Source organism: Alligator sinensis, unplaced genomic scaffold (assembly GCF_000455745.1).
Source record: "Alligator sinensis unplaced genomic scaffold, ASM45574v1 scaffold955_1, whole genome shotgun sequence".
NCBI lineage: Eukaryota > Metazoa > Chordata > Crocodylia > Alligatoridae > Alligator > Alligator sinensis.
The window spans coordinates 51,500-77,865 of NW_005842791.1; the positions used below are offsets into that span (position 1 = coordinate 51,500).

The following is a 26,366-nucleotide window of genomic DNA, read 5'->3' on the forward strand; positions in this document are numbered from 1 at the left end:
GGACTACAGAGCTTCAAGGTTCCCTTCTTCACATCCATAACCTACTCACTTTTATCTTCTAATCCCACATCCATTGGTTCCCTCAAACTAAATTACAGTCTATCATTTAGAGTTTGAAAACTTTCCCGGTACTGGCACTACATTGGCTTGGTGCTACATGATACAGACCCCTAAAAGGGGACCTCACTTTCTCCGCCCACGGCCCCCAAAAATAACAACAATAACAGTGTAGCACTGTAATGCTTGCAAATCATTAACACTTTAAATTGTCAACTTAGAAATCCTGCCCTAAACCTCAATCAGCTCTAGTGATGGTCAAAACTTGTCAAACATATGGAACACTAACAAAACAACGTAAAACAATAGCCTACAGCTACTAAACAGACCTTCTCTATCTTAACTCTGTGGACTGATGCTTGCCTACAAAATTAACAGCTTTTAGTAATCCTCCTTACATAAAAAACCCCTCCTATTTAAGTTGTCATATATAGGAGTTTGAATGCGTGAGATCCATCTTTGGCACTGGTTCAGATGCTGTGAGACCAATTAGCTAAGAAGTTGGGCTGAGGACTCTTTTAAAAAAATCAGCTGTCATCCTGAAGTTTAGGGGAAAGGAAGGATGTTGTGAAAATCCTTTGCCCTACTAGCTAAAAAAACTTGCACAGACTGACTTCCCTTTCGGAGTACTGCTAAGGGAAAGCGCTTTGCAGTAGGATACTGGAGATATATTTTCAGTCCTTGGCTTTAAAATTGGCCGGCAAGGTATCACTATGTAAGTCATTTCCCTTCCTTGTACCTCAGTTTCCTGAACTGTAAAATGGAGTTCATGAAACTGACATCTTCAAAACAGTTTGAAGCAGTAGGCTCTTGGGACCTTGGACATTTCTCTGGAGAAGGAGCTATGTTCTGCATCCAAAAGGACTGTCCATCTCTGCTTAGTTGTTCTTTCCAGGAATGGGTCCTTTGCATCTCACCAGCTTCTTCCGTTCTCCACAGATTGTATTCTGGGCCCATTTCTGAATTGCTCTATGTTTCTACCACAACTGGACTGTCAAAGGAGGGTGATATGTGGGGCTGGGATGAAACAAGCAAGTCAAAGGGAGAGTGGCCCTGTGTGGTCAGTGGGAAAGGTCCCTGGGTCCAGGACTGGATTTTTGCTCCCAGTGGAGCATATACTTTCCCACTGTTTTCTGCCCATTTTACCCAACAACTCTTCAAAGCAAGTGATTACAGTGATTGAGCATTAAGGGAGGTCTGGGGAGAGGGCTAGATAATGCAAAATCTGGACAACGGCCAGCCAAACACAGCACTTACATAGGTAGGTAAGGGCCAGGTGAGTTTAGTATGTGAAACAGAATCTAATCCAGCTGTCTAATTAGTTAGGTACCGGTAGTTAGCAGGATACATAAATAAATAATAATAGACAGAGGTGTGAACAGACTGGTGGATGGACAATACGAAATAAAAAGAGAGAGAAAAACAAAGGAAAGAAAGAGAGAGAATTGCTTGCTCAAACTACTACTGCCATTTTTAATCATCAATACAATTGGCTTGGAGCAGTTTGGGGTGGGCTTCTATTTCCTTATAGTCATTCCAGTGACAATTTTTCAGTCATCCACCTGGCATGGAATTTAGGTGGTTTCAACCCCCTTTTGGTAAGAGTGTCATGCTGAGTCAGTGGGGGTCACACAGGGTCAGAAGAAATAACCAAGATCAGAGCCCAAGTGTAGGAGAGCCAGGAAGCTAGATGTGTCTGGGGAACTCATGGACCAGATATCTGGTTCTGACTGCCTATGTCTGCCTCAGTGCTCATTTGAGGAGGTAGCAGACTGGCTAAGGTCCCAGGTTCAAGGCTGCAGCCTGATATTAGCCATCCCTCTAGTGATATCACCTAGGGATGCTGGCCCAGGTTTTCTTTGGTGGGGGGGGGTCCTCATGAAATTTTTGTACCAGATCCAGGGTGAGGATATATTCCGTGTGCCCCCACAAGCATTCCCGCACCCTGTATCCAATCAACCAGATGACTTAGTTATCCTTGCCTCCACTTGACTCTAAAATGAGTCTAAAAGGGGAATACTGAGACATTGTGGGTCAGGATTCAGCGGGAGGTGGGGGCAGGGGAGAAGGACTTGGTAGTGGGGGTCTACTACAGATCTCCTCACCAGGATGACGAGCTAGACAAGGTATTCTCCAAGCAGCTTTCAGTTGCCATATAGGCGAGGGAGGCAGTGGTCATGGGGGACCTAAATTACCTGGATATCAGCTGGGAGGAACAGGTGGCCAAAACAAACCACTCAAGGAGGTTCTTATACTGTGTGCAGGACCCCCACCTAACCCAAATGGTGTCCAGTCCCACCAGGAGTAGTGCCCTGCTAGACCTGGTCTAGCAACAGGGGATGATCTCGTGGGGGACCTGTGGGTACACAGTAACTTGGGTGATAGTGACTACCACGTGTTGGAGTTCAATATCCAGTGAAGGGTGACAAAAATATCCAGTAATGCTAGAGTTTTAGACTTCAGAGGGACCAACTTTACTAAACTTAGGAACCTAGTTAGTGATGTACCGAACTCAAGAGCATCAAGCTAATGGGGGTCCAAGAAGGTTGGAAGTTTCTCAAGGGAGTGATCCTTGTAGCACAAAAGCAGTCTATCCACTTATGCAGGAAAGGGGCTAAGGGGATTAAAAAGCCCCCTTGGCTGAACAAGGAGCGTCAGGAAAGGCTGGGAGCAAAGAAAGAGATAAATAGGCAGTGGAACCAGGGGGCAGCTGCCAAGGAGGCATACAGCACCCTGGCACGCTATTGCAGGGAGTCAGTTAGGCAGGCTAAGGCAGGACTGGAGCTTAGACTGGCTACAACAATCAAGGACAATAAAAAGTCCCTCTACAGGTACATAGCGAGCAAAAAGAAGGTGCAGAGTAGCATAGGGCCCCTGCAGGACAAAACAGGTCAGTTGGTGGTTGATGCAGACAAAAAGGCAGAGCTCTTCAATGAGTTCTTCACTTCAGTATTCCTTAATACTGACCAAGACAATCCCCCCACCTTGAAAAGAGACAGATGTCCAAAAGGCACCAGACTGCCAAAGGTTAGTGCTGACTTAGTTAAGGAGCACTTGGAAGGGCTGGATGGGTACAAGTCAGCAGGCCCGGATGACCTCCATCCACAGGTGCTGAAGGAATTGGCCAGTGTCATTGCTGAGTCACTGGCACAGCTGTTTGAGCTCTCATGGTGCTCCAGCCAGGTTCCTGAGGACTGGAAAAAGGCCAACATGGTGCCCATTTTTAAGAAGGGGAGAAGGGGAGAAGGGAGGAGCTGGGTAACTTTAGGCCAGTCAATCTTACCTCTATCCCTGGGAAAATACTAGAAAAAATCATCAAAGAGTGTATTTGTGAAAGCCCAGCAGGAGAAACGATGCTGAACGGAAACCAGCATGGATTCATCACAGGTAGATCCTGCCTGACAAACCTTATAGCCTTTTAAGACCAGGTCACACACTGCCTTGACACAGGAGTGGAGGCCGATGTCATCTACCTGGATTTTAGGAAGGCCTTCAACACAGTTTCACATCTTATTCTCATAGGGAAGCTAATGGTCTATGGAGTGGATGCCTACACAGTCAGGTGGGTGGCTAACTGGCTTAGGGACCGCACCCAGAGAGCGGTGGTTGATGGGTCATTTTCAACCTGGAAGGCAGTGGGCAGTGGGGTCCCGCAGGGTTCAGTCCTTGGGCTGGTGTTATTTAATATCTTCATCAGTGATTTGGATGAGGGTGCGTTGAGTGCCCTCTCCAATTTCTCAGATGATACCAAATTAAAGGGCAAAGTTTATACACCAGAGGGCAGGGAGCAGTTACAGGCTGACCTGGACCAGTTGGATCAATGGGCAGAACGTAATAGGATGCAATTCAACAAAGATAAATGTAAGGTGCTCCACCTGGGAAGGAGGAACACCCAGCACATCTACAGGTTGGGAGATGTCCTCCTCAGCAGCTCAGAGGCTGAGAGAGATTGTGGCGTCATAGTTAACTCCAAGATGAACATGAGCCGGCAGTGCAACGAGGCCATCAACAAAGCTAATCGCACCTTGTCATGTATTAGCAGATGCATGACCAACAGATCGAGGGAAGTGATGCTCCCCCTCTATGCAGCACTAGTCAGGCCACAGTTGGAGTACTGTGTCCAGTTTTGGGCACTGCACTTCAAGAGGGACACGGAGGATCTGGAAAGGGTTCAGAGGAGGGTCACCTGCATGATTAGTAGTCTCCATGAAAGACCCTACAAGGAGAGGTTGAGAGATCTGGATCTCTTCAGCCTATACAAAAGATGGCTGAGAGGTGACCTTGTAGCTGCCTATAAATTTATCAGGGGAGGACAGCAGGGAATTGGGGATACGCTGTTTACCAGAGCGCCTCAGGGAGTAACTAGGAATAATGGGGGCAGACTAGTGAAGAGTAGATTTAGGTTAGACATTAGGAAGACATTTTTCACAATAAGGGTGGCCAGAGTCTGGAATGGGCTTCCAAGAGAGGTGGTGCTGTCACCTAACTTGGAGGTCTTCAAGAGGAGACTTGACAATCACCTGGCTGGGGTCGTCTGACCTCGGTCCTCTTTCCTGCCAGGAGGAGGGGTTGTCGGACACGATGATCCATTGGGTCCCTTCCAACTCTATAATCTATGAACCTATGACTCTTGGACTAAGTATTTTTCTGAATACTTCTGAACCATTATGGTGGTGAAGGAGGTTGCGATCAATGCAGGAGAGAGCTTTCTCTGTAGGGTTTAAACAGGAATAGGTGAAATACCAGATGGATTTTTAGACTTGCTGGGAGTTGCAGTTTGAATATGACTGGATTAATTTCTCAGGTAATATGGAAGGGGTTGATGTACCTGTGATCACATTTCTGTGAGAGCCAGTGGGTGTGGAGGTGTTCTGTCAACAGCCATACCTTTTAACCTACTGAGTAAGCAGGCTCTGCTGATGATGTTTGTCCATGTGTCATATGTATGATTATTTTGCCGTTTCTGGATGGACTTTTAGTTCTTTTTAGACATCCTGCACAGCTTGTACGCAGTCCCTTTCCCCCCCACCCCCCACCCCAGCCTGTCCCTCACGCCCTGACACCTCCATTTCCATTTTCGCTGCCTGGCTTTCCTGGCTGCACTGCGTGCCAGGCCAGCCTCCGGCTTCTTTACTATTCCTGTCACCCAGGATCAACTGCGGGTACTTCCTCAGCCTGACAAAGGGGTTTTCAACCCTAAAGCTTCCAAAGATACATTTTTTAAGTACTCCTTTTTTTTCATAATACACATATAGACATAAAAACACAAGATAAGCCATCACACACCATGAGTAACATCATATGTCCAACCCAACACAACACAACATCTTCACTTCTTGCTGTCAATTCCTTTATAAAATGACAGGTTCTGTAACAGTTCTGTTTGGGTACCTTTGATGCTGCTGATGATGCTACTGGTGTTGAGCCAGCTAAATTATTGTACCTGTTGTCACACCTGCAAGTTTCACCCAAATCAGAGATAAAACAACAAAGTTATAGATATTTAATTGATCCCCCATTATAGCCTATGGTCAGATCTCCAAGGCAGCTCCAAAGCTTCAGTTCCTCTTTGGCCGGACCAAAGCAGCAAACTGATCTGGAGGTCAGATCACTGACATATGAAGTGTCTGGATCTGAAGCTGGATTGAATACCTGCCTACTTGCAGAGGCCTAAGTGATACGTACTTGAGAGGTGGGAATGGATGCTGAGCAGGTGCAAGGCCTCACATCAAAAATCAGGAAGCTAGTACCTGTGGTTGGAGTTTATGAAGTCCAAGAAAAAATGAAAGTGAACCACATGATCTAGTCCTAGTTGGGCAGTGGCTTTGGCCAACAGCAGACCTGCACATTGGATAAAGTAAGCCATTTTGGTTAATTTATCCATGATCATCAGGATCATGGAATACCCATTAGATTTGGGCATCTCTACAGTAAAGTCTAGTGAAATAGAGGACCAGGACCAGGGAGCAACAGGAAAAGGGTGAAGTAAGTCAAAAGGTTTCTGTGTGGCTCCTTTAGTGTGAGCACAAAGTTTTCATAGATTTCATAGATTCCTAGGGTCGGAAGAACCTATTAGATCATTGAGTCTGACCCCTTTCCCTGGGCAGGAAAGAGTAGAGCTGGGGTTAAGTGATCTCACCTAGGTCTAATCTCCTCTTGAACACCTCCAGTGTAGGGGAAAGCACCACCTTCCTTGTAAATACATTGCATATTTTGGCAAAACTCCCTCTTCCTGATGTTCGATCTAAATCTACTCTCCTTCAGTTTATGGCCATTGTTTCTAGTAACACTGAGGGGTGCCCTGGTAAACGGAGTATCCCCTATTCCCTGCTGACCCCCCTCCTGAGTTTGTAGATAGCCACAAGATCACCTCTCAACTTTCTCTCGTGGAGGCTGAAGAGATTCAGGTCCCGCAGTCTGTCTTCATAGGATCTTACCTGCAGGCCCTCCACCATATGAGTAGTCCTCCTCTCAACCCTTTCCAGGTTATTCACATCCCTCTTGAAGTGTGGTGCCCAAAATTGGATGCTGGATCACAGCTGGATCAAAGCTAAGTGCAGTTAGCTTTGCTGATGACTTCATCACACTGATGACTCATGTTCATCTTGGAGTCCACTAGGACTCCGAGATCCCTTTCCGCTTCCGTGCTACCAAGCAGGTCATTTCCTAGGCAGTAGGTGTACTAGACATTTTTCCTTTCTAGGTGCAGCACTTTGCATTTCTCCTTGTTAAATTGCATTCTATTGTTTTCTACAGGTCTGCCTGTATTTGTTCCCTGCCCTCTGGTGTTTCATGATGCAAAGACAATAAGATGAACAAAGATGCAAAGACAATAATAAGAAAAGACCACAAGATGAACATGAGCCTTCAGTGTTATGTTGCAGGTAATAAAGCAAGCAAAATGCTGGCTTGCATCCATAGATGCTTCTCCAGCAAATCCCAGGATGTCATTCTCCCATTTTACTCAGCCTTGGTGAGGCCACAGCTGGAGTACCGCACCTAGTTTTTGGCTCCACAATTCAAAAAGGATGCGGAGAAGCTTAAGAGGGTGCAAAGGAGAGCCACGTGCATGATCAGAGGTCAGGATAACAGACTTTATGATGAGAGGCTGAGAGCCATGGGACTCTTCAGCCTGGAAAAACGCAGGCTCAGGGGGGACCTGTTGGCCACCTATAAGTCTATCAGGGGTGCTCACCAGGATCTGGGGGAATGTCTGTTCAGCAGAGCACCCTGAGGGATGACAAGGTCAAATGGTCACAAACTCCTCTATGACCGTTACAGGCTGGACATAAGGAAGAACTTCTTTACTGTCTGAGCACCCAAGGTTTGGAATAGACTGCTGCTGGAGGTGGTTCAAGGACCCACTTTAAACACCCTCAAAAGACAATTGAATGTTTATCTTGCTGGGATCCTATGATCCCTGCTTACTTCCTGCCACTGGGCCAGGGGGCTGGACTCGATGATCTTCTGAGGTCCCTTCCAGCCCTAATGTCTCTGAATCTATGAATACATCCCGTAGAATAAAGTTCCAAATCATTCATTTCAGCATATACATAAGAAGGGCTCTGTGAAAATAAATATAGGAATATTTAAGCAAACATTCCCTTATCCAACAGAGGAATATAAGCATGAGAGATGTGTTCAGGTGTTGGTTACAAGCAATCTAGATCTGAAAACATGTCATGTTGATGGGGTTTCCAAAAGCTGAAGTGCCCTATAGCCATTGAATTTCTGTGGGCCCTTTCTTTTTTAGAAAGCTGAAATGTCACCAAGACCAGAAAAGTCAACAGTTGAGGCTCAATCAATATTCTGCTCTCCTCATAACAGGAGCACCTCTCTTTCCTTTCACAATGGTACACCACAGAGAAGAAATTATAAAGAAGCACATTAGCTCTCAGAATAATCACATCTAGGACCCAGGTGATTCAGCTTCTAGAGATCGCAGGTCTTGAACCCAGACCTCTAACAGATACAGGTCAATGCATTTTCACCATGCTGCCACTGGAGACTTGACTGAAAAACAGCCCCAGCTCAGCTTTGATCTTCCTACGGAGGTGGGCGAAGTGTCCCAATAGAGGACCAGGTGACCTGGGTGGACCAATAGGAGGCCTGTGGCCTAATTGGAGGCCTATAAAACCCTTCTACGTGGTAGAAGGACTTTTCCCACCACTGTCAGGGTTGAGTAAAGTGTTGGTGGCTAAACCTAGTGGCTTGTCCCAGGAGATTTGCAATGTAATTAAAGGGTAGAAAACAATAAGGAGAATATGTAGGAGAAAAGGCAAGAATAATCTGAGATAATTGGGGTCAGCACAATGAGCATGGTCTTCTGTAGAGGATAAGGGGAGAGAGTTGGGAGAATTTGGAGAAGCACTCTGGGGTGATCTTGTAACTATTTGGGGCACTCTTCCTCATAGGCAATGCATGGCGGGGGCACATGTCCACCCTGACAGGGCCACCACTGCTGCTGTCGCCGGCAGCACCTGCGGAAGCTTGTCAGCTCTGCCCCCATCCTTGATGCTGATGGTGGCACCTGAGGGAGCTCGTCAGCTCTGGCCCCACCACCAGCGCTGATGGCGGCACCTGCGGGTGCCCCCCCAGACTTGGGAGGCACCAGTCACCCATGCTTTTCCCAAACAATGCTAGCTGAGATCTCGGACCATGTGTGGGCCAGGTGTGAGTGGGAGTTAATATCTGGTTGGCACATGAAACCTGAAGAAAATGAAGACAAATTTAACCTAGATTAAATGAGTTATAAGGGAATCCATTGAAGGAGTTCAAAGAAGTAGTTCTGAATGCTAAGGTGACTTGAAGAGAAGTTTTTGGCAGCAAAGACTACAGTAGGGCCAGGCTCTCTCATTCAGTGCCACTGTAATTTTAAAATGTCCCCTTGTATAGTCAAAACCAACCATTTTTTTGGCATTTGACCTCACTAATGATTAGGTCAGCAGGTATCAATTTCTTAGGCAACCCTCAGAAAATGTTAGTTCTTAGTTTTTACTCCGTTTTTGATGAAAGGAAATGAATAGACCAATTCTTCTCGGTCAGAGAACTCAGAAAGGCTCTGACAGGTCAACATGTTTTGAACACTTTGAATTTCTGGGTTTATCTTGCGAGTCATATTTGCACACCTAACAGTGTTAATGCTATGTAGCACACTGCAACGCCCCTGAAAGTTTCTTAAAGCACCCCATGGTCCTCTGGGACCCTGTTACAGAATCACTGGATAGAGAGTAAACTTTCTAAAGGGCAATCTCTTTGATTTGTGTGTAGTAGACATTGAGTAGTGGAAATGGTTGGGAAGAGATTTACCATATCCTATGGACAAGAACATTACCATTTTGTATCAGTCCGAGATGTCCAAATTAAAGGTTACAGCACACCTGTCTGACCTAAGAGACTCCCATTTAATTGAAAAGTGAAGCACAGCCTCAGCTAGCATTGAATTGATGCAGTACAAGAAAAAAGACATTCTTAAAACACTTGGGAAGGAAAGGTTTAGGTGACCTTTGGACCCTGGAAGTTGACTCCTTCGGTCTTCCATGTGTGCTATTGAAAAATGTTTCCTTATTACTTTTGTATTTCTGTAGTTTCAGGCTAGCTGTTATTTCTAAGGTTTTATTGCCTTCTCAGGGGGTCTATAGCAATGCAAAAGCAGGACAGGCAAAGACTGCAGACATTCTCTTTCAAGATCTGTGGTTCAATGGTGTTCCCTCTCACTCATACCAGACAATTAAATCACAGTCCATCTCCCAATAGAAATGCGTGTGCTAGTTTATTTAATTATGAATAACTTTTGACAGTGCAGTTGACCCAATAGCTTCTGTGATAAAGCATAAAGAAGAGAGGTCTAACAGGAGAAAAACCATCTTAAAAATAGCCGTGGTTCTAATTATACATGATAAATTCACTCATGATGAGGTTCAAATGCCCCCTAGCAGGATTTTGAACAAATGGTTCTTAATCTCAGATGATATATACAAGTGCTACAGGAAAAATATACTGCCGGTACTAATATTTTAACTATGACTACTTCTATTGCTACTTGTGGCATCATGATGATAGAAAAATAATACATTATAATTACCACTATCGCTAAGAGAAAGGGTGGCAACTTGAGGACACACTTAACAGCCTGAATAGGGAGACCAGAAGGGTGGCTATCTGACAAATAGTATGGTGAATTAGGAAAAGGGAATGCTAGAAATATAAAAGAAAAAAACAACATTTCTAAAATATAAGAAGCATAGGCATTTGGCAGGGGTGAAGGGGGTATTCCAAATAATCTTGTGAATCCTTCACCTGAAACAAATAGAGACTGGCATTTATTTTTAAATCAGAAATGTGCTACTGGGCTCAGAAAGACATTACTGCATGTGGTTCTGCAAGGCCTGTATCATGGGATCAAAAGCCTGGTGTTTGCTTCATGCCTTGTAATCTCTGGATACAAAAATCAAAATGTAGTCAGGCAAAATCAAGTCTTTGTATCACTTCTGCCCCATGGGGTGCACTGCATGCAATGCCTGGTGTGATGTCAGTGAAGAGCTGTGTTCATTATGTGCCTTTCTGGTTACCTCAACAACCCCAATTTCAGAGAAAATGCGGCCCCAGTGATCTCTTAGGGCTTGTTTGACTTGCTTGTTCCTGAGCGTGTAGATGTAGGGGTTGAAGAGCTGGGTCACCACGCAGTAGAGAAAGGAAACATTTTTGTCAAAATCCTGGCCCCCTCTCTGAGTTGGCCTGATGTACCTGAAGATGGAGCTGCAGTACAGTATTATAACTACCATGAGGTGAGAGGAGCAGGTAGAAAAGGCTTTCTTCCTGCGGCAAGAAGAGGGGATGCACAAAATGGTTGAAATGATGCAAATATAGGAGAAAATGGTTGCTGTTAAAGTCCCCATTAAGATGATTACAACTGCAACTAACATCATGACTTCAATGAAGGACGTGTCCGCACACGAGAGCTCAAGCAAGGGGGCAGTGTCACAGTAGAAGTGGTTTATGACATTTGGGCCACAAAAGGGCAACTGGACAATCTTAATGGTGGGAGGAAAAATCAAGAGCAACCCTGCCACCCAACAACCCAGCACCAGCTGGACACAAGACCTGCTGTTCATGAGAGAAGAGTAATGCAGGGGGCGGCAGATGGCCACGTAGCGGTCAAAGGACATCATTGCCACATGGAAAAAAACACAGGTGCCCAAATAGAAGAATAGCAACAACTGCAAGAAACAACCAGGGAGGGATATGCCTTTGCTCCCTGTTAGGAGGCTGTAAAGGGCCCTGGGCATGAATGTGGAGGTGAAGGAAATCTCCACAAGGGAGAAATTCCGGAGAAAAAAGTACATGGGGGCTTGGAGGCGGTGGTCAACCAAGGTGATGCTGATGACAACGAGGTTTCCCAGCAGGATGAGGAGGAAGATGATGAGGAGAACGGTGAACAGGATCATCTCTAAATTCCTGTCACTGGTCAGTCCTAACAAAATGAACTCCTCGACTGCAGTACGGTTCATCACTTCCAGCTCACCTTAAAGAAATCCATGCAAATCTATTTGAAAAACTAGAAGCAGTCATGCGGCTTGTGTCTGTAGATAGGTCACGAAAACCAGATCTATAAATAAGAATCAAGTGTCTGGAGACAGGTTGCGAGAATAAGCAGGCTTGGATGTCCTACATGTAATCTTTGTACCATAAACCTTTGACCAAAGAGTTTTTAAAAGAAAATCACTTCAGGGCACCTGCAACTAAGCCCATGGACCACAATAAAGAGAGAGGTACACAAAAAAGGGCACAGATAATTGCTACTGAGAGAAGCATGTGTGGATGCTTAGTTATATTGCAGAGAGACAGAAAGCCGTATTAAGCATAAAACTTTGAAAACATGCTCCATTTTGACTGCCTCTATAAATGGACTGGAAATTTTCAAACTGTAGACTTCCCAGACAACATTAATAAGTATTTTATTCTCTGCTTCAACCAATTTTTAATAGAAACAATGTTTCCTATAAAACTTCACCACATTCCTAATCAGGTCATCTGACAGTAATGATAATTAAGGAGGTAAAGATCAAGCCAACAGGGCTGTAGCTCAGGTGTGATGAGCACTGCTTTAGAAGGGATCAAGTCCTGTACTCTAAGCTCTGTCCATCGGCTTTTCTGTATGTAACATTTCATGTTCACTGGAGCCTTAATAACAGGTGAGTTTCCACCCAAATCTGGTGCCAGGGGCAAGGAGCAGATACTGGGACCCCTGCTTTACAGGGAATTGTTGGTCCAATAAAAATTATCACAAAAAAACCTTTTCTCTCATATATGTCCGTCACAGACCATCATGGTTACACAAGCACTCCAGGCCAATGACAATCCATTTCTGCCAGAGGTGGAAGTGAGATCCCAAAGAGGCAGATACACCAAAATTTATATTTAGACAGTTTATAGAAGTGCCACTTATGTGGATCAAATTAAACTGGGATTTGGCCTATTTTTTGTCTCATTCCACCAAAATAATTCAAGGCGATCAAGGCATTTATGCAAATTCCTCAATTATTCTCATGACTTAATGTCCCAAACAAGGGAAGGGTTGGTATTAATTTTAATACAGTTACATTTATGGCTCATGTTAAAAAGGAAAAATCAGCTGAAAAACATTATACAACAGAAACAACAGCAGAATATAATATAGAGTGCTTACAGAGTATGAGGATGATGAGTGACCTTCTTCGAAGGGAGATAAGTAACTAACACACTTTCAAGTCTTTAAAACCTTTCTAGGACAACTGCACATCAAGCAGCTTGGATAACTAAATGGAGAAACACAGAGACGTACAGGAAAAAAGAAAGAGAAGTAAAATGATGTCACAAAATATATCCTCATTTCTGAACAGCTCTAGAAATAAACTTCTGCCTTACTTTCCATGCTCTACATCTCCTAGTTTTTAATCACCACTTCTTACTCTGTGCCACAAGTAGCTTAATTCCCAGGGACACCCATATAAATTCATATCTGCCGTAAATTTGGATTTTAACATTTCTTGCAGCAATCTTTAAATAACTTGACACACAACTACCCCAAAATAAAACAAACCCACCACCGATTTCCCAGCTATCCATAATGAGGATTTGTAGAACAACAGCAACAGTGTTCTTTCTTCTCAGCTGACATCAAAATTCAGCAGATACATTTCTTGTAGAAGTATTCCTACATCACATGTATCCACGCATCTCACAGCTAGCATGTACTACATATATTAGTAGGAACAGTACCCGAGGTGTCCTTCCCTCCACATCCCGTAACTTCCTCACTGTTATCTTCTGCTCCTCAGTCTGACTCTCACCTGAACAGGATCAGAAAAATCTGAATGAATATAAAACTCAGAAATTTGGGGAGGAGGGAGAATGTTGGTGGATTATGATAGGACCCCAAGTTTCGCTGCACTAGTAAAACCCTTGCAGTAATTCTGAGAAATGGCAATTTGATCAGGTTATAAACACTTGAAGCATCACCCCTTAAGCCTCAGTCACAGCATGTGATGGTGGAAAGAAAAAAATACAGGGAACACTAAGCAAGCAATAGACATTCTCCACACATGCCCCTTCTCCCAGATGTTACCTTATGAAAATGTTCTCATTAAGTGTGTGGGTCAGTGCCTTGCTACAGAACAAAACCACCTAGATGGCTTTGCCCCAAACAAATACCCCTCCTTCCTTTATCAGGTACTCCTTTATAAGTGTTGTGATATGGAAGCTCTTTCTCCCCCCATTTGCTATGACCCCAGAGACTGATTAGCAACCAAGATTTCCTGGAGATTTTTGCAATAAAGTAAATTAAAGCCACTGTGATTTCCCCTTCAGAAAGCTTGGGAAACAGGCAAGACTTTTAAAAACTTTTTTCTCCCCTTATTATTTCAGAAAACATTTGCCAAAATTTTTTCTGAGTAAGGCGAATGGGATTGTTCATTAATTTGCCTGAATGATCTGGGTTTCATACCTGGCTCTCTCACTGGGTTGCTCAGTGACAGCCTCTTCTGTCTCCATATCCAACATCTACAGACTTGAGTTTAGTCACAAAAGTGCTCTCTATCCTCCTTCGTGGTTGCCTTCTCATCCTCATCTAGAGAAACTCTGTCCTGGGAGGAATAAAACATACAGGAAAGTCCTGCCTTCTTGGGGTTGTAATTTTCAGGGCTGTGGCACCAGATCCATGCAGGCCTCACAATTAGAAGAGATCAACCACCAGCCCCACAATACATCTCCACAAATGATTGTACTTCATTTTGGTATCAACTTTTCTAGTGACTAAAGTGCTGACTTAGAGTTAATCCCTGACAGGAGACTGAGGGAGTTGGGAATTGGGAGAAGATCCCTCAGTTAGGAAGCAGCTGGTTAGTAGTGCTGTGCAAAGCTTCAGGTGCTGATTCGACTTGGAGGAGATTCAGCCCAATTCAACAGCCGAATCTCTGAATCTGAATCAAATCAGGAGAACAATGAAAAGGTCCAAATTGATTCACAAAAGATTCGGAGAGTTTTGGTGATTTGGGCAGTCCCTACTCGCTACAGCAGGGAGCTGGGCTCAGACTTCATGCTGGTAAGTAGGGGACGGAGGAGGCGAGGCATAACAGAGCCCCCGCATTCAGCAGGGGGAAGTGGGGGGCAGCGGGGATCACCTTGCAGCAGTCGGTGGGTGGGGACTTTTTTTTTTCAAATAGCCAGGAGCTGGGGCCAGGGGAGGGCTGGAAGAATAGGCAGGGGTGGGGCCTGTGTGATTTGGAGATTCGGCTGATTTGGCAGCAGCCAAATCTCTGAAACAGATTCAGCCGAATCAATTCAGGACAGTGATTTGAATCACTAAATCGAATCGCTGTCTCCCGAATTGGCTGAATCTAAATCTGAAGCGAATACTAGCCGCTTCACACAGATCTATTTACTAGCTAACTAACAGGAGGTAAAGGGTGTGCAGAAATTGCCTACTGCTCCACAAATAAAATGAATTCATTTATATGTCTGTGTTTCCTGAAATGGGTGATCACACACTTTCTGAATGCACAAGGGTGTGAGATGTGTTGGTTACAGGAGGTAGCCTTGTTTCCCTGTGCAAATGCAAAACCGAGGTGACTATGAGGGCAGATCCCTCAGTCACTGGCCAGAGCCCCAAATTGACTGTTGCTGCAAGCCTAACAAATGCCCTGATGGTTGGGAACTGGTAACAGGGTGGCAGGTGGGCATAGCGTAGGACAGATGGATCTCCTTTACTTAGCAGCTCTCAGGGTGAGAGCTCATAATAGAGGTATGACCAGAGGAGGGATGAGTGGGGTTGCAAGGAGGCATTATGTCTGGAGGCAGGACCCAACATTGGTGAACTCATGACAGCTGTCGCTGACTACTATCATATGTATAATGGTACATGTGATGCCTGCTCATAAAGACATGGAGGGGCACCAAGAGAGTGAAAAGGGTGGGGTAGGACACTTTCCTGCCCTGCAGCAGGCCAAAGAGGTCGCACCTGGAACATACCCCTTGCCAGTCCTGCAGTATGCAGACCCAGTCACTCAGCACCTCGAAATGGCACAGGATGCCAGTGTACATGCCCCTAATCCAGCTGCAGGGTCTGAGCCAGGGGAAGTGGTTGTCTCCTGCTGGCAGTACATCAAGGCTGAATGCCCACCACCATGAGGTGTAAGGGCATTTCCTGGTCTGCTATCTGGCTTACCCTCACCCAGACATCCCTCAAGAGTCCCACCCAGCTGCCTAGCCAGCTGTTGAGGGACCCTGAGGGCTCTGTTTGGTTGGTTCCCCTCTGCTCCCCATTCCAGCTGCTGACTGCAAGTGTCCCTACCCCAGTGGTTGGGAACCAGTGGATTGAGATCCACTGGTAGATCTTGGAGCCTCTCGCAGTAGATCTCGGAGCCTCTTGGAGCCAATCCAAGGCTGGGGTTGGGGGGCTGAGTGCGCGCGTGCATGCACATGTGTGACCCATCCCAGAAGGTCAGTCTGTGGGGGAGGGAAAAAGTAAGGGCTAAATTAAGGCCCCCGCAGTGAGGGACAGTGCCAGAGAGGCTGGAGCAGGGGGAAGTTGAGTGGGGCCCCAGCCAGATGGAATTTACCTGCTGGGGAGGTGCAGCCCTGAATACTTTTTCTCCCTCTGCCTCGATCTGCCCCCCACTTCCCTCCCCACAGACTTACCTGCTGAAGGGGAGGGGTGTGGCAGCGGCTCCACATGGTAGATCTTGGTTTGCTTTTAAATGCCAAAGGTGATCTCCTTCTTTGAAAGGTTAGAGACCACTGCCCTAGCATATTTCTGCCCTCCACTGGGACCCTTGTATTCCCTAGGCTTTTCCTTCACTCACCAGTCTCTGCTGCTATTGCTCCTGTCCTCTACCTAGTTCCCTGCCCTGTTTGGAGTACAGACCCATAACCACCATCACATTGTATGCCATCTATGCCATCTATGCATACTGCCTGCTGCTGACCCTTCAGCTGCCAACACAAGACCCTGAGAGACATGGAAACTTGTCATGACTTTGGTTCATTTACAAACACAGGCCTAAACCATACACTATCCCTATGAAACAATAAAAATCAATGCAAAAATAACAACAATACAATATACAACAGTCAGAATCAATACAAACCTAATAATAATACAATATAAAACAGTGGATATCCAAAACCAAAAACTTGCTACCAAAATAAAAATGTTTAAAGCTTACCCTAAGTCTCAGATCACTTATACTTATCTATAGGGAAAAGAGAGGGTGAGAAAAGGTCAGAAATGTTTGGGGAAGGGGAGGGAATGCATTTTAAAATAAATCTAAAAAAAAAAAGAAAAAACTGGGGGGTTTTCGCTACACACACACAGTCACACAGTGAGGGTGCACCTTAACACACAGGCTGGAGGAGAAGCTCCGGCAGGAGAGAAAAGAAAGGCTCTTCCACAGTTTGGCTGCCTGAGATGCTTCTGGTCCTACTGTGCTGCTGCTCACTAAGTTATTTTATACTTGTTGTCATTTAAAGTGGTGGACCAGGCTGAGGCTTTAGGGGTGGAGGAGACCTCATTGGGGCACACTACCATGTCATGTAGATGCCCCAGTGCCAGTGAGGGCATGCCTTAACACACACACAGTGTCACCCACCCATGTCACGAGTTTTGTTTCTCTGTATTCTAGCTCACTTTTCTGAAGTAAGAAAATGGTTTTACCAATCTGGTTCTGTCCCTTGGATTTCCATCACTATGTTCCTTTGAATGCTGAACAGAATGACGCCTAAACCCCTTTACATATCCATTTATGAATCCCATGGCTATGGCCATGAAGAATACCCGGAGTTTAACCCTCATTTCTTGAGCCCTCCTCCAGGATTTGACCCCAAAGCCACCTTTCTTCCCAAGGCACTTGATTGTAGCCAGGTTTCTTGCTGCTTTTCCAAGTTCTGCCATGAAAAGAAAGGAAAGGGGAAATGGTGACCAAACTCATCTTTTTGTCCATGATGAGAAAAGAAACTGAACTTGGTGCTATCCTGTCCCAAACTTTCTGAGGGAAAAAAGAACAGAAGTGTTTACTTAGATCATCTTCCAGAGGGATAATTAACTAATTAGTCTCAGGGGTCTGAGCATGGCAGAGACACAAGAATCCCATGCACCAGAACTTTTATAAATGAGAAGTAAAAAAAAAAGGATGGATGATTTGGCCATAGGGATGTCCCTCTGTTCTGCTATATTCAATGCTCGTTTTATTTCTTTATATTGTGTTTTCACTGTATTTCAGGCTTTCCCTCACCAGTGAGATGCTGAAGATTGGGGCATTGTTTCTGGGATGTCAGTTTGAAGTGATTATGTTTTGAAGAATCTCGAGGAGAGACTTGTTCATGTTGCAGATCATTGTTTCTCTTGCAGTTCCAATTAGCGCTTCATTTTAAAGTCTGGAAATCACCCTCTCAGGAAGATCTGATTGCTACTCCTCTCTCTATTTCTGCGTGTAAAATGAGACAAAAAACAAAAGGAAAAAAGACCGTGATAGAGATGCATAAGGAAGGGAAGGCTAAAATGGGAATGAGAAGATTTTCAGAACTGCGATAAGCAGTCTGAAGAAGCAGTGAGCAGGCAGATGGACTAGATGATCTTGTGAAATCCCTTCCAGCTCTACTTTCCTATGCTGTAAGTAGGGCACTGGGGCACCTTTCCAGATTTTTTTTGTTTTTAAGGGCATGACACGAGTAAGGTTTTCTCACCTGAGAGACAGAAACCCATTCCTATAGGAAACCTTGAAAGTAACAGTTAAGAAAAAAAAAGAATCCAGCATCCAAAGCGGACTGGGAGGAACCCCATGATTGCTTGTTCCTACCCTACATTGTAGATTACCGAGGTCAGGCTCAGGATGGCTAGTAATGAGGATCATGGTACCATCCTGTCCTGTGGAATTAATATCTGGGAGAAATATGGTGAGAGGCAGACTTTTATGAGGAGGGGAGGGTTTGCAGAGATGCATGGAAAGAACTGAAGCTGTTCTACATCCTGTTTGCAGATTGGACATTTAAGAAACATCTGTGTCTTGGTCCCTATACAACGTTACATTTGTAAGTAGTACTATTGCTTTGTGGCACTGAATCAAGTTGGCTGGGTTCAATAGGAGTCTCTATCTTCATTTTCACCTCCTTTGGGTCACTCTTATAACACTGCCCCTCAGACACTGAAGTGAGCCAGCCAATATATGTTCTCACTTAATGCATTGAAGGCAGTCAGTGCCGGGGGGAAACTGGAAGAAGCCAGGAATCATGCAAGGGAAATCATCCAAACCTGAAACTCATCAACATTGACATACCAGACATCCACCCAAGTGTACCAAGAGTTTAAAATAAATCTGAAAACCTCTCTCTCAAATGACAGTTACCTAAGGTACATTTCTCCATCACAGACTTCAGTACAGTACACAAGTAGCCAACCTAGCTACAGAGGACTGTTTCAGGTATGACTTCCAGACAAGACGCATGAGCATGGGGATCACAGGGGCTTATTTACTCTGCTTTCTATTTGAATGCCTCAAAAGTGTCAACTTTGCTGTCTGCTATGCATCCAAGAGCTAGGGAGAGGCCAGAGCCATTGCATTGTTTTCAGCACTGGGGCATCTGGTGTGAGATAGCAGCATGGAGGCAGATGGGCAATTACTTGGGTAGGATCGGGTGTCAGTGATTCACTCCTTGGGAATCTGTCTTTCTGATTCTCTCTTCTTGAATTCTGTCTCTGCCCTTCATGTGGGATGCTGTTTGGTAGGTCATGGTAACAAGTTATGTCAAATAGATTTGAAAAATACTGGAATCAAACTCATTCTGAAAACCATTTTTCTATGGATTGTTACGCCCCAGTGTGCAAAAAGCTTTGTCCTTATGCCACAATTCTTATGTCTAAGAGCGTATTTTTAATATCCTTTCTCAAGGTGTGCCTTAAATAATGAATCATACCACCGTGAGAGAGTTCATCCTTCTGGGACTCACCGTTGACCACCGCTTGCAGGTCTTCCTCTTCCTGTTTCTCCTAATGACCTTCTCCTTGACTGTAACAGGCAACCTTGTCATCATCACAATCACCCTGGTGGATCGTCGCCTCCACACTGCCATGTACTTCTTCATCAGGAACTTTGCGCTCTTGGAAATCTTCTTTTCCTCCACCATCATGCCCAGGTTCCTTTACAGTCTCCTGAAGAGTGCAAAAGAAATTCCCTTTGCCAGCTGTTTGCTTCAGAATTTTTTCTTTTTCTTTCTGGGCACTTGTGTGTTTTTCCATGTGGCTATGATGTCCTTTGACCGCTACTTGGCCATTTGCTACCCCCTGCAATATGCCACCATCATGAACAGCAGAGCCTGTCTCCTACTGGTGCTGGGCTGCTGGGTAGTGAGTTTTGTCATGATGTTTCCTCCAGGTGTTATTTTTGCCCAGTTGCCATTTTGTGGCCCCAATGTTATAAATCATTTCTATTGTGATGCTCCCCCACTGCTCCAACTTGTCTGTGCAGACACAAGAAATATGGAATTAATGTGCATCATTACAGCTGTCATTACCCTACTCAGTACCTTAACAGTTACCTTTGTTTCCTATAGTCATATCATTTCTACCATTCTGCATATGCCCTCTTCCACCAGCAGGAAAAGAGCCTTCTCCACCTGCTCCGCTCACCTCATGGTGGTTGCCATTTTGTATGGCACCTCCATCTTCAGGTACATTCGACCAACTCAGAGGGGTGGCCAGAAGTTTGACAAAAACATTTCACTTTTTTATACGGTGGTGACCCAAGTCTTTAATCCCTACATCTACTCACTGAGGAACAAGCAGGTGAAAGAGGCCCTGAAAGATGCCTGGAATAGGAGGTTTTCTAAAATGCAGTTTTCATAAGGTAGGAGCATTCAACACTGCAGGATTTGAGTCCACCTGAACTGTCACTGCCACCATGGAAAATGTTACATTCAATGAATATGGGACTTGAGTTATCTTCTTTATTGGGAAGAATTGGAATCTGTATATCCATTTTTATATATTCATAGACATTATGGAAAGAAAAACATGAAACCATTCATTCTGAGTTCTGGTATAATATAGGCCATCTAGTATGCCCCGGTTACTCCAGCATTGTGCCAAAATATTTTTGCCTTGTGAAAGGCCTTCTCCCATCAATGCATCTAATTTTCATGCAAGAGCATCAAGAGATGGAGAATATATCAAGCCCCTGTTTTTTATGATCCATCATTTAGTCACTGTAATGTGGCTATCACATAATGAAGCATAGGTTGCTTTCATTTCCTCCATACTCTCTCAGCTTTGCAGAGGGGTTATATGATCACACCCAGCCTTTTTTTGCTCTTGGTACTCTACTACCAGCATCTGAGCTAGCAGTTTGAAAGCCAGTTTGGGTTTGGCTTTACTACACCAGTCACTGGTAAATGTTCCCAGTATTGGAGGGAAAGTGGTATTTTGAATACCTTTCTGATTTGAGTATTTTGGAGTATAATTCTTCTACATTTTGTTGCACGGTCCAGACCTACGTCTTCTCTTCTTTGGCCCCTCTTCCCTTCTTTTTTTTTTACTTTATATGGCCCTTTACATCAGGGAGGATGGCAACATGGGCCAGGGACGTGGAATAAAGAAAAGGGTCCCTGATTCCAGGGCCCATTGCAATGGTTATAGACATTAGCAAGTAGGAACTTTGGGTTCTTGCCTCTGCTATCGAAGGTTTTTACTCAGTGGGAGCATCTACACATTGTCCTATGGCGATGCTGTTACTTCACCGTGCTTTAGTCCTTCCTTTTGGATGATATAGGGTAACGTGTAGACATGCCCAGTGATTCTTTAATGCAAAACGCTCAAGAATCCCGAGATACAACATGAGTGGATTCTTCTTGTCTTCCCCCATTTGACTTCCCACTGGTAGGTGCACAGAGTGGCTGTTTCATCACAGGCTGAAACAGAATCCTGTGCAGTGCATAAGAGTCCCAAAATGCAGTTATGTGGCTGAGTATGAGCCTTGGAGGTACGTACAGTGATCCTCCCCCATGCAACTTCAAAAAGGGAAAGTGTAATACAGAGAGCCCCCAAAACAAGAAGCCTAGGAAAGGGTGGGCTTAGGCTTCATTGGAATCCATGAGGAAAAGGAACCCGGCCTTCCAGGAGTGTTCCTTGGAGCCCAGAACTGGAGACAGTGCTGGGACAATATTCAGGATATGAAGGGTTTTGAAGCTTATAGGCCAAGATGCAAACACTACAGTCTGGCAAGTGTCCTTCAAGAGAACTTGAGTAGAACTGGGTCATCTCCAGGGAGGCAGAGACTGAACCTGACTTGGCCATAGGGTGTTTAGTTCAGTCTCACTGGAAGGGGAAATTTTGTGTTTCTATCCCTTCCTTTAGGGTGGAGGGGTTTCCGGTTCTCTATCACTTTCTCATTTCCTGCCTCTTAATGCCACTGTTATCTATGTGTGTACATTAATGTATAGTCATATGCTCATCATAATTCTGCATGCTTAAGTATCCCTACAGTTATAGGGCTTTCCTTTGGCTAATGCTAAGCTGTATCTGCATGAACTGCATTTTCAGAATGCTTTATAATTATGCTGAGCTCTACCTTATTAGAAATTTACTATAGATACTTTTAGAATTGCCCTGTTGAGACCCTTAAGCCAAGTATGGGGTCCGGATGTTTTAATTACCAGAAGGCAAAAAAGGACAAATAAAGGTTTGAAGTCTGGTTTCAGTGTGGGTTTTTAAACCGAATACATGGAAGGATGTATAAGCTGTAAGAGAAACCACAGAAGTTATGATTCAAAATAAAATAAAAGAAATGATACAAAGGATGATAAAAGTTAACACTCAAATATGGTCATGATACCTTTTTTTTCAAAAGTCTGCTTAGCTTCAGATTTTAAGAGTGGAACATAAGACCTATTATTCACTGGACCAGACTACTGGTTGGTCATCTAGCTTAGTGTCGTCTCACACAGTGGGGATGCTGGGGGGCAGGTGAACAGGACACATGCAGAATTCTCCATGCCCTCTTCCTCTCCCAGTGCCATTTTCCAGAAATCAGTGGTATATAAGGCAGTGCTGATTCAGGGGCTGCACCCCCATGCCCTATGCTCAAACCCTACTGATGCACCTTTCCTCCAAAAATGGTGGCAATCATAATGAAGTTGCAGTTTTTACATAGTTCTTCTGGTTCAGGGCATCAAGCAGTCCAAGGAGAGAGACAGGAATAAACCTCAGGTCATCTGGGTTGCTTTCCATTGAACTATCCAATTGGCCTTGCTTGAGGAGGAAAGTTTTAGCAAGAGATTTTGGAACTCAAGTGGCCAAAAAATTAGTAATGTCTTCCTGTGGGGGAAAAGTCAAAAGGGTCTTTTTTTTTTTTGTTTAGAAAGTCTTCTGAAAACTGTGTTGCCTGGTTTTTCTCCAGGGACAGAGACAATGTGAGGGAGGCACTTGTATATCACAAGTCTTATAAACAGGACCCGAAGCAAGGAGGAGTTGTTTGCTGAGAGGAACCACATAATTTTTCTGCGTCCTGTATGGAGGCATCAATCCACCCATCTAAATGAAAGCGTCTGAGTCCTGTAGCTGCTGTGGAAGAGGGTCTACATTCTGTCTAGTTTTGCCTGCGTTTCTACAGTTTTCATCCTAACAGGGTCTGACTTAGGCATAGGGCTTGAGTTCTGTGGTGGGAGACTAAAATGCTGCTGACCTACAAACCGCACAATATAACAAACATTTGGGGATTAGATTAGAGTAGTCCAGTTGGTGTTCTGGGACTGAGAATAATACACCAACATCACCTGTGTTGCAACAAGTTCTGATTCTTGGTAATGAACTACAGGCAAATATATTTTGTTGATAATGAAAATGGACTGGAAGCAGAAAAGAAGAGTGAAAAAGTGATGAGAAGCAGACGTCAGGGAGAATACACCAATTCCATTGCATATTAGTGCCGAGATTTCAGAATAAATTCGAGATTGAAAAATAGCATAGGTCTGCAGATACTGAGAGATTGATGAGCTTTTCTTTCAGCTTAGACGGACACATGCTGCTGGACTGCAAGAATGAATGGATAAAAGGGAGGGGGAAGCTCTTTTCAGGGATTTTGGAGCAGAAACCATGTCAGCTGTCTCCACTTTTAAACCAGTAGTAATCCCACAATAATGACAGAAAACCCAACCTAATGGTAGCTCTTTCCCAATATGGGTCGCTGTTAGGCTGAATGGACTTGCTTGTGGTATGGAGTCAAAGCAAAGACAAGATTGGAGCCTGGAAACATCCACAGAAAAGCAGGAGACCAGATCTGAGTGTAGGACCCCACTAGAAGCAAATCCTTGTCTCTGATTCAAAACACAGACGGTTGTCCTGACAAATGTTTGCGTCCCCCACTGACCACATCTCCACATCTGTAAGTACCACCTTATATACTTGGTTATTATCATCAGTGCTTTGAAACTAGAGCTGGAAACCATAGTAACATCCCTATTGACTTTGAGTTGCTTTATCTTAGGTGAGAAAAAGATATGAGCTCATAATTTCTGAGTATTTAAAGCCTACCTGTACAAAATATGCCTCAATTCAGTCCACAAGAAGTCTTGTGCACTGAAGAACAATATATAGAGCAAAATGTGTTCAGGGAAAAATATCTTCCCAATGTGTAAGCATTTCGGGGTAAGAGAACGGTCATTGTTACAGTCTAATGATGCAGGCAACAATTACTTTGTGACTGGTTTGGAGATAGGGGGTAATGCAGAAGAAGAGAGCAAAAATAGGTGTGGAAACAAACTGGCAGCTGCAATCCAAACTTCCCAAGTTCTATTCTGGGGCTTATAAAAAAAGAAGATAAAATTTGTGAGAGCACAAATTACTCCCTCTTTCTGCTTCCTGTCTGTTACTCTGTCTGGCAAATTATTCCCTTTGCATGATCCAAATCCATCTTGTTCTGCAAGGAAAGAAAACGGAGGTTTCCAATTGTTTTTGTTCAACACCCATTTCATGCTGAAGCTTACTGTTATCACCCTCATGCTTTTCGATTAGCTAGTGCATTCACTTTTAAACAGAATGAAAGTATTTGTGTAGTTGTGTCAACTGACAGTGAGACCTAGGAAGATGATTCAGACAATGTATTTATTCAGGGCTGTTAGATAAATTGCCTAGGAATAGGGTGAAATGTAATAGAAGAGGTGGAGCATAGAAGAAAAAGGTTATGTCCAACACTATATGCTGGTTTATAGTTTGAAATGGACCCCTTCAGTTGTAGAAATAGGAACACTGAAGCATAAAAGTTTGAGGGCATATTTCTTCCTTTGGCTTTTCCTCCCTTCATCTGCACAAAATGCAACTCCCTCCAATGATATATCAATTATCTATCTGTCCTCATCCATGCCTGCGGTTCCAGAGGCATGTTTTTACCATACCCATAGGAGTTGCATATACAAAACTTCATCCAGGATGTTGAGTCCAATTATTATAACACTCAGTATTCAAACACTATCTGCTTATATCTTGTTTTCACAATGTAGCTATGCTGTCAAACTGGTTTCAGTTGTGTTTTTTGTCTGAAGGCAAGCAAGAAGCAATGAACCATACAACAGTAGCAGAGTTCATCCTCTTGGGTCTGACCAGCGACCACCATTTAGAGATTCTTCTTTTTGTAGTTCTCCTCATCGTCTTCCTCCTGATCTTACTGGGAAACTTCACTGTCATCACAATCACTCTGATTGACCGTCAGCTTCAAACCCCGATGTACTTCTTCCTCCGGAGTTTCTCCCTTCTGGAGGTCTGCTTTACCTCTACCTTCATGCCCAGGACCCTTTACGGCCTCCTAATGTCAAGAAAAGCTATTTCCCTCCATGGCTGCCTCATGCAATTATTGTTGTTCTTCTATTTAGGGTCTTCTATATATTTCCATCTGGCTCTGATGTCTCTTGACCGTTACGTGGCCATCTACCACCCACTTCATTATGCCACCATCATGAACAGCAGGCGCTGTGTTCAGCTGGTGCTGTGCTGTTGGGTGGTGGGTTTCTTTATCCTCATTCCTCCCACAGTCATGATTGTCTTATTGCCGTTCTGTGGGCCCAACCTCATAAACCACTTCTACTGTGACATGGCCCCATTGCTCCAGCTCTCCTGCACAGACACACACCTCATTGAACTCTTGGTGTTTTTTGCAGCTATAATTATTGTACTTGGAACTTTATCAGTGTCTGTTGTTTCCTATGGCTGCATCATTGCCACCATCATGCGCATCCCTTCTTCATCGAGCCAGAAGAAAGCTTTCTCCACCTGCTCTGCTCACCTCATAGTGGTTGTCATATTTTACAGCGCCTCCATCATCAGATATGTCCGGCCCTCTCAGCGGGGTGGGAGAGATTTTGACAAAAATATTTCTTTCCTCTATTCAGTGGTGACCCAGCTGTTCAACCCCTACATCTATGCTCTCAGGAATAAGCAAGTCAGAGAGGCCCTCAGGGGTAAGGTATTTTCTAAATGGTCTAAGGCTATTGTAAAAACCAAGGCGTGAATACTCTGGACATAGATCGTCACTGAATTCCTCCCACTTGTACAGTGCTGAAATGTGAGACATTGATGTAAAGGACTACATTTCAACAGACCTATATTTTTGATTTTACAAAGGCAGAAGGCACCAGTAGAAATTTTAGTGTCACCATCTCTGTAATACAAGATATAGAAATGTGCTCAGTTATCACTTTCACCTACCCAATTATTCATGTATGATTAAACCATGCCTTCCCAAAAGGAATCTGGGACCACTGAGAATTTCACCACCGACTGTAATAGGGTCAAG

At 44.3% G+C, this 26,366-nt stretch overlaps 3 protein-coding genes across 3 annotated transcripts; 2 read left to right on the top strand and 1 right to left on the bottom strand.

Moving 5' to 3' along the window:
* Positions 1 to 10,541: 10,541 nt before the first annotated feature.
* Positions 10,542 to 11,567, bottom strand: LOC102382763 (olfactory receptor 6C4-like). The gene has a single exon (XM_006035018.1). It carries the CDS (start codon positions 11,565 to 11,567, stop codon positions 10,542 to 10,544), a length of 1,026 nt encoding a protein of 341 aa, XP_006035080.1.
* Positions 11,568 to 19,492: 7,925 nt separating this feature from the next.
* On the top strand, positions 19,493 to 20,431 carry LOC102382992 (olfactory receptor 6C4-like). Its single transcript, XM_006035019.1, has one exon. It carries the CDS (start codon positions 19,493 to 19,495, stop codon positions 20,429 to 20,431), a length of 939 nt encoding a protein of 312 aa, XP_006035081.1.
* A 4,702-nt stretch (positions 20,432 to 25,133) lies between these two features.
* On the top strand, positions 25,134 to 26,081 carry LOC102383243 (olfactory receptor 49-like). Its single transcript, XM_014525357.1, has one exon. The coding sequence runs from the start codon at positions 25,134 to 25,136 to the stop codon at positions 26,079 to 26,081; it is 948 nt and encodes a 315-aa protein (XP_014380843.1).
* The last annotated feature ends 285 nt before the right edge of the window (positions 26,082 to 26,366 follow it).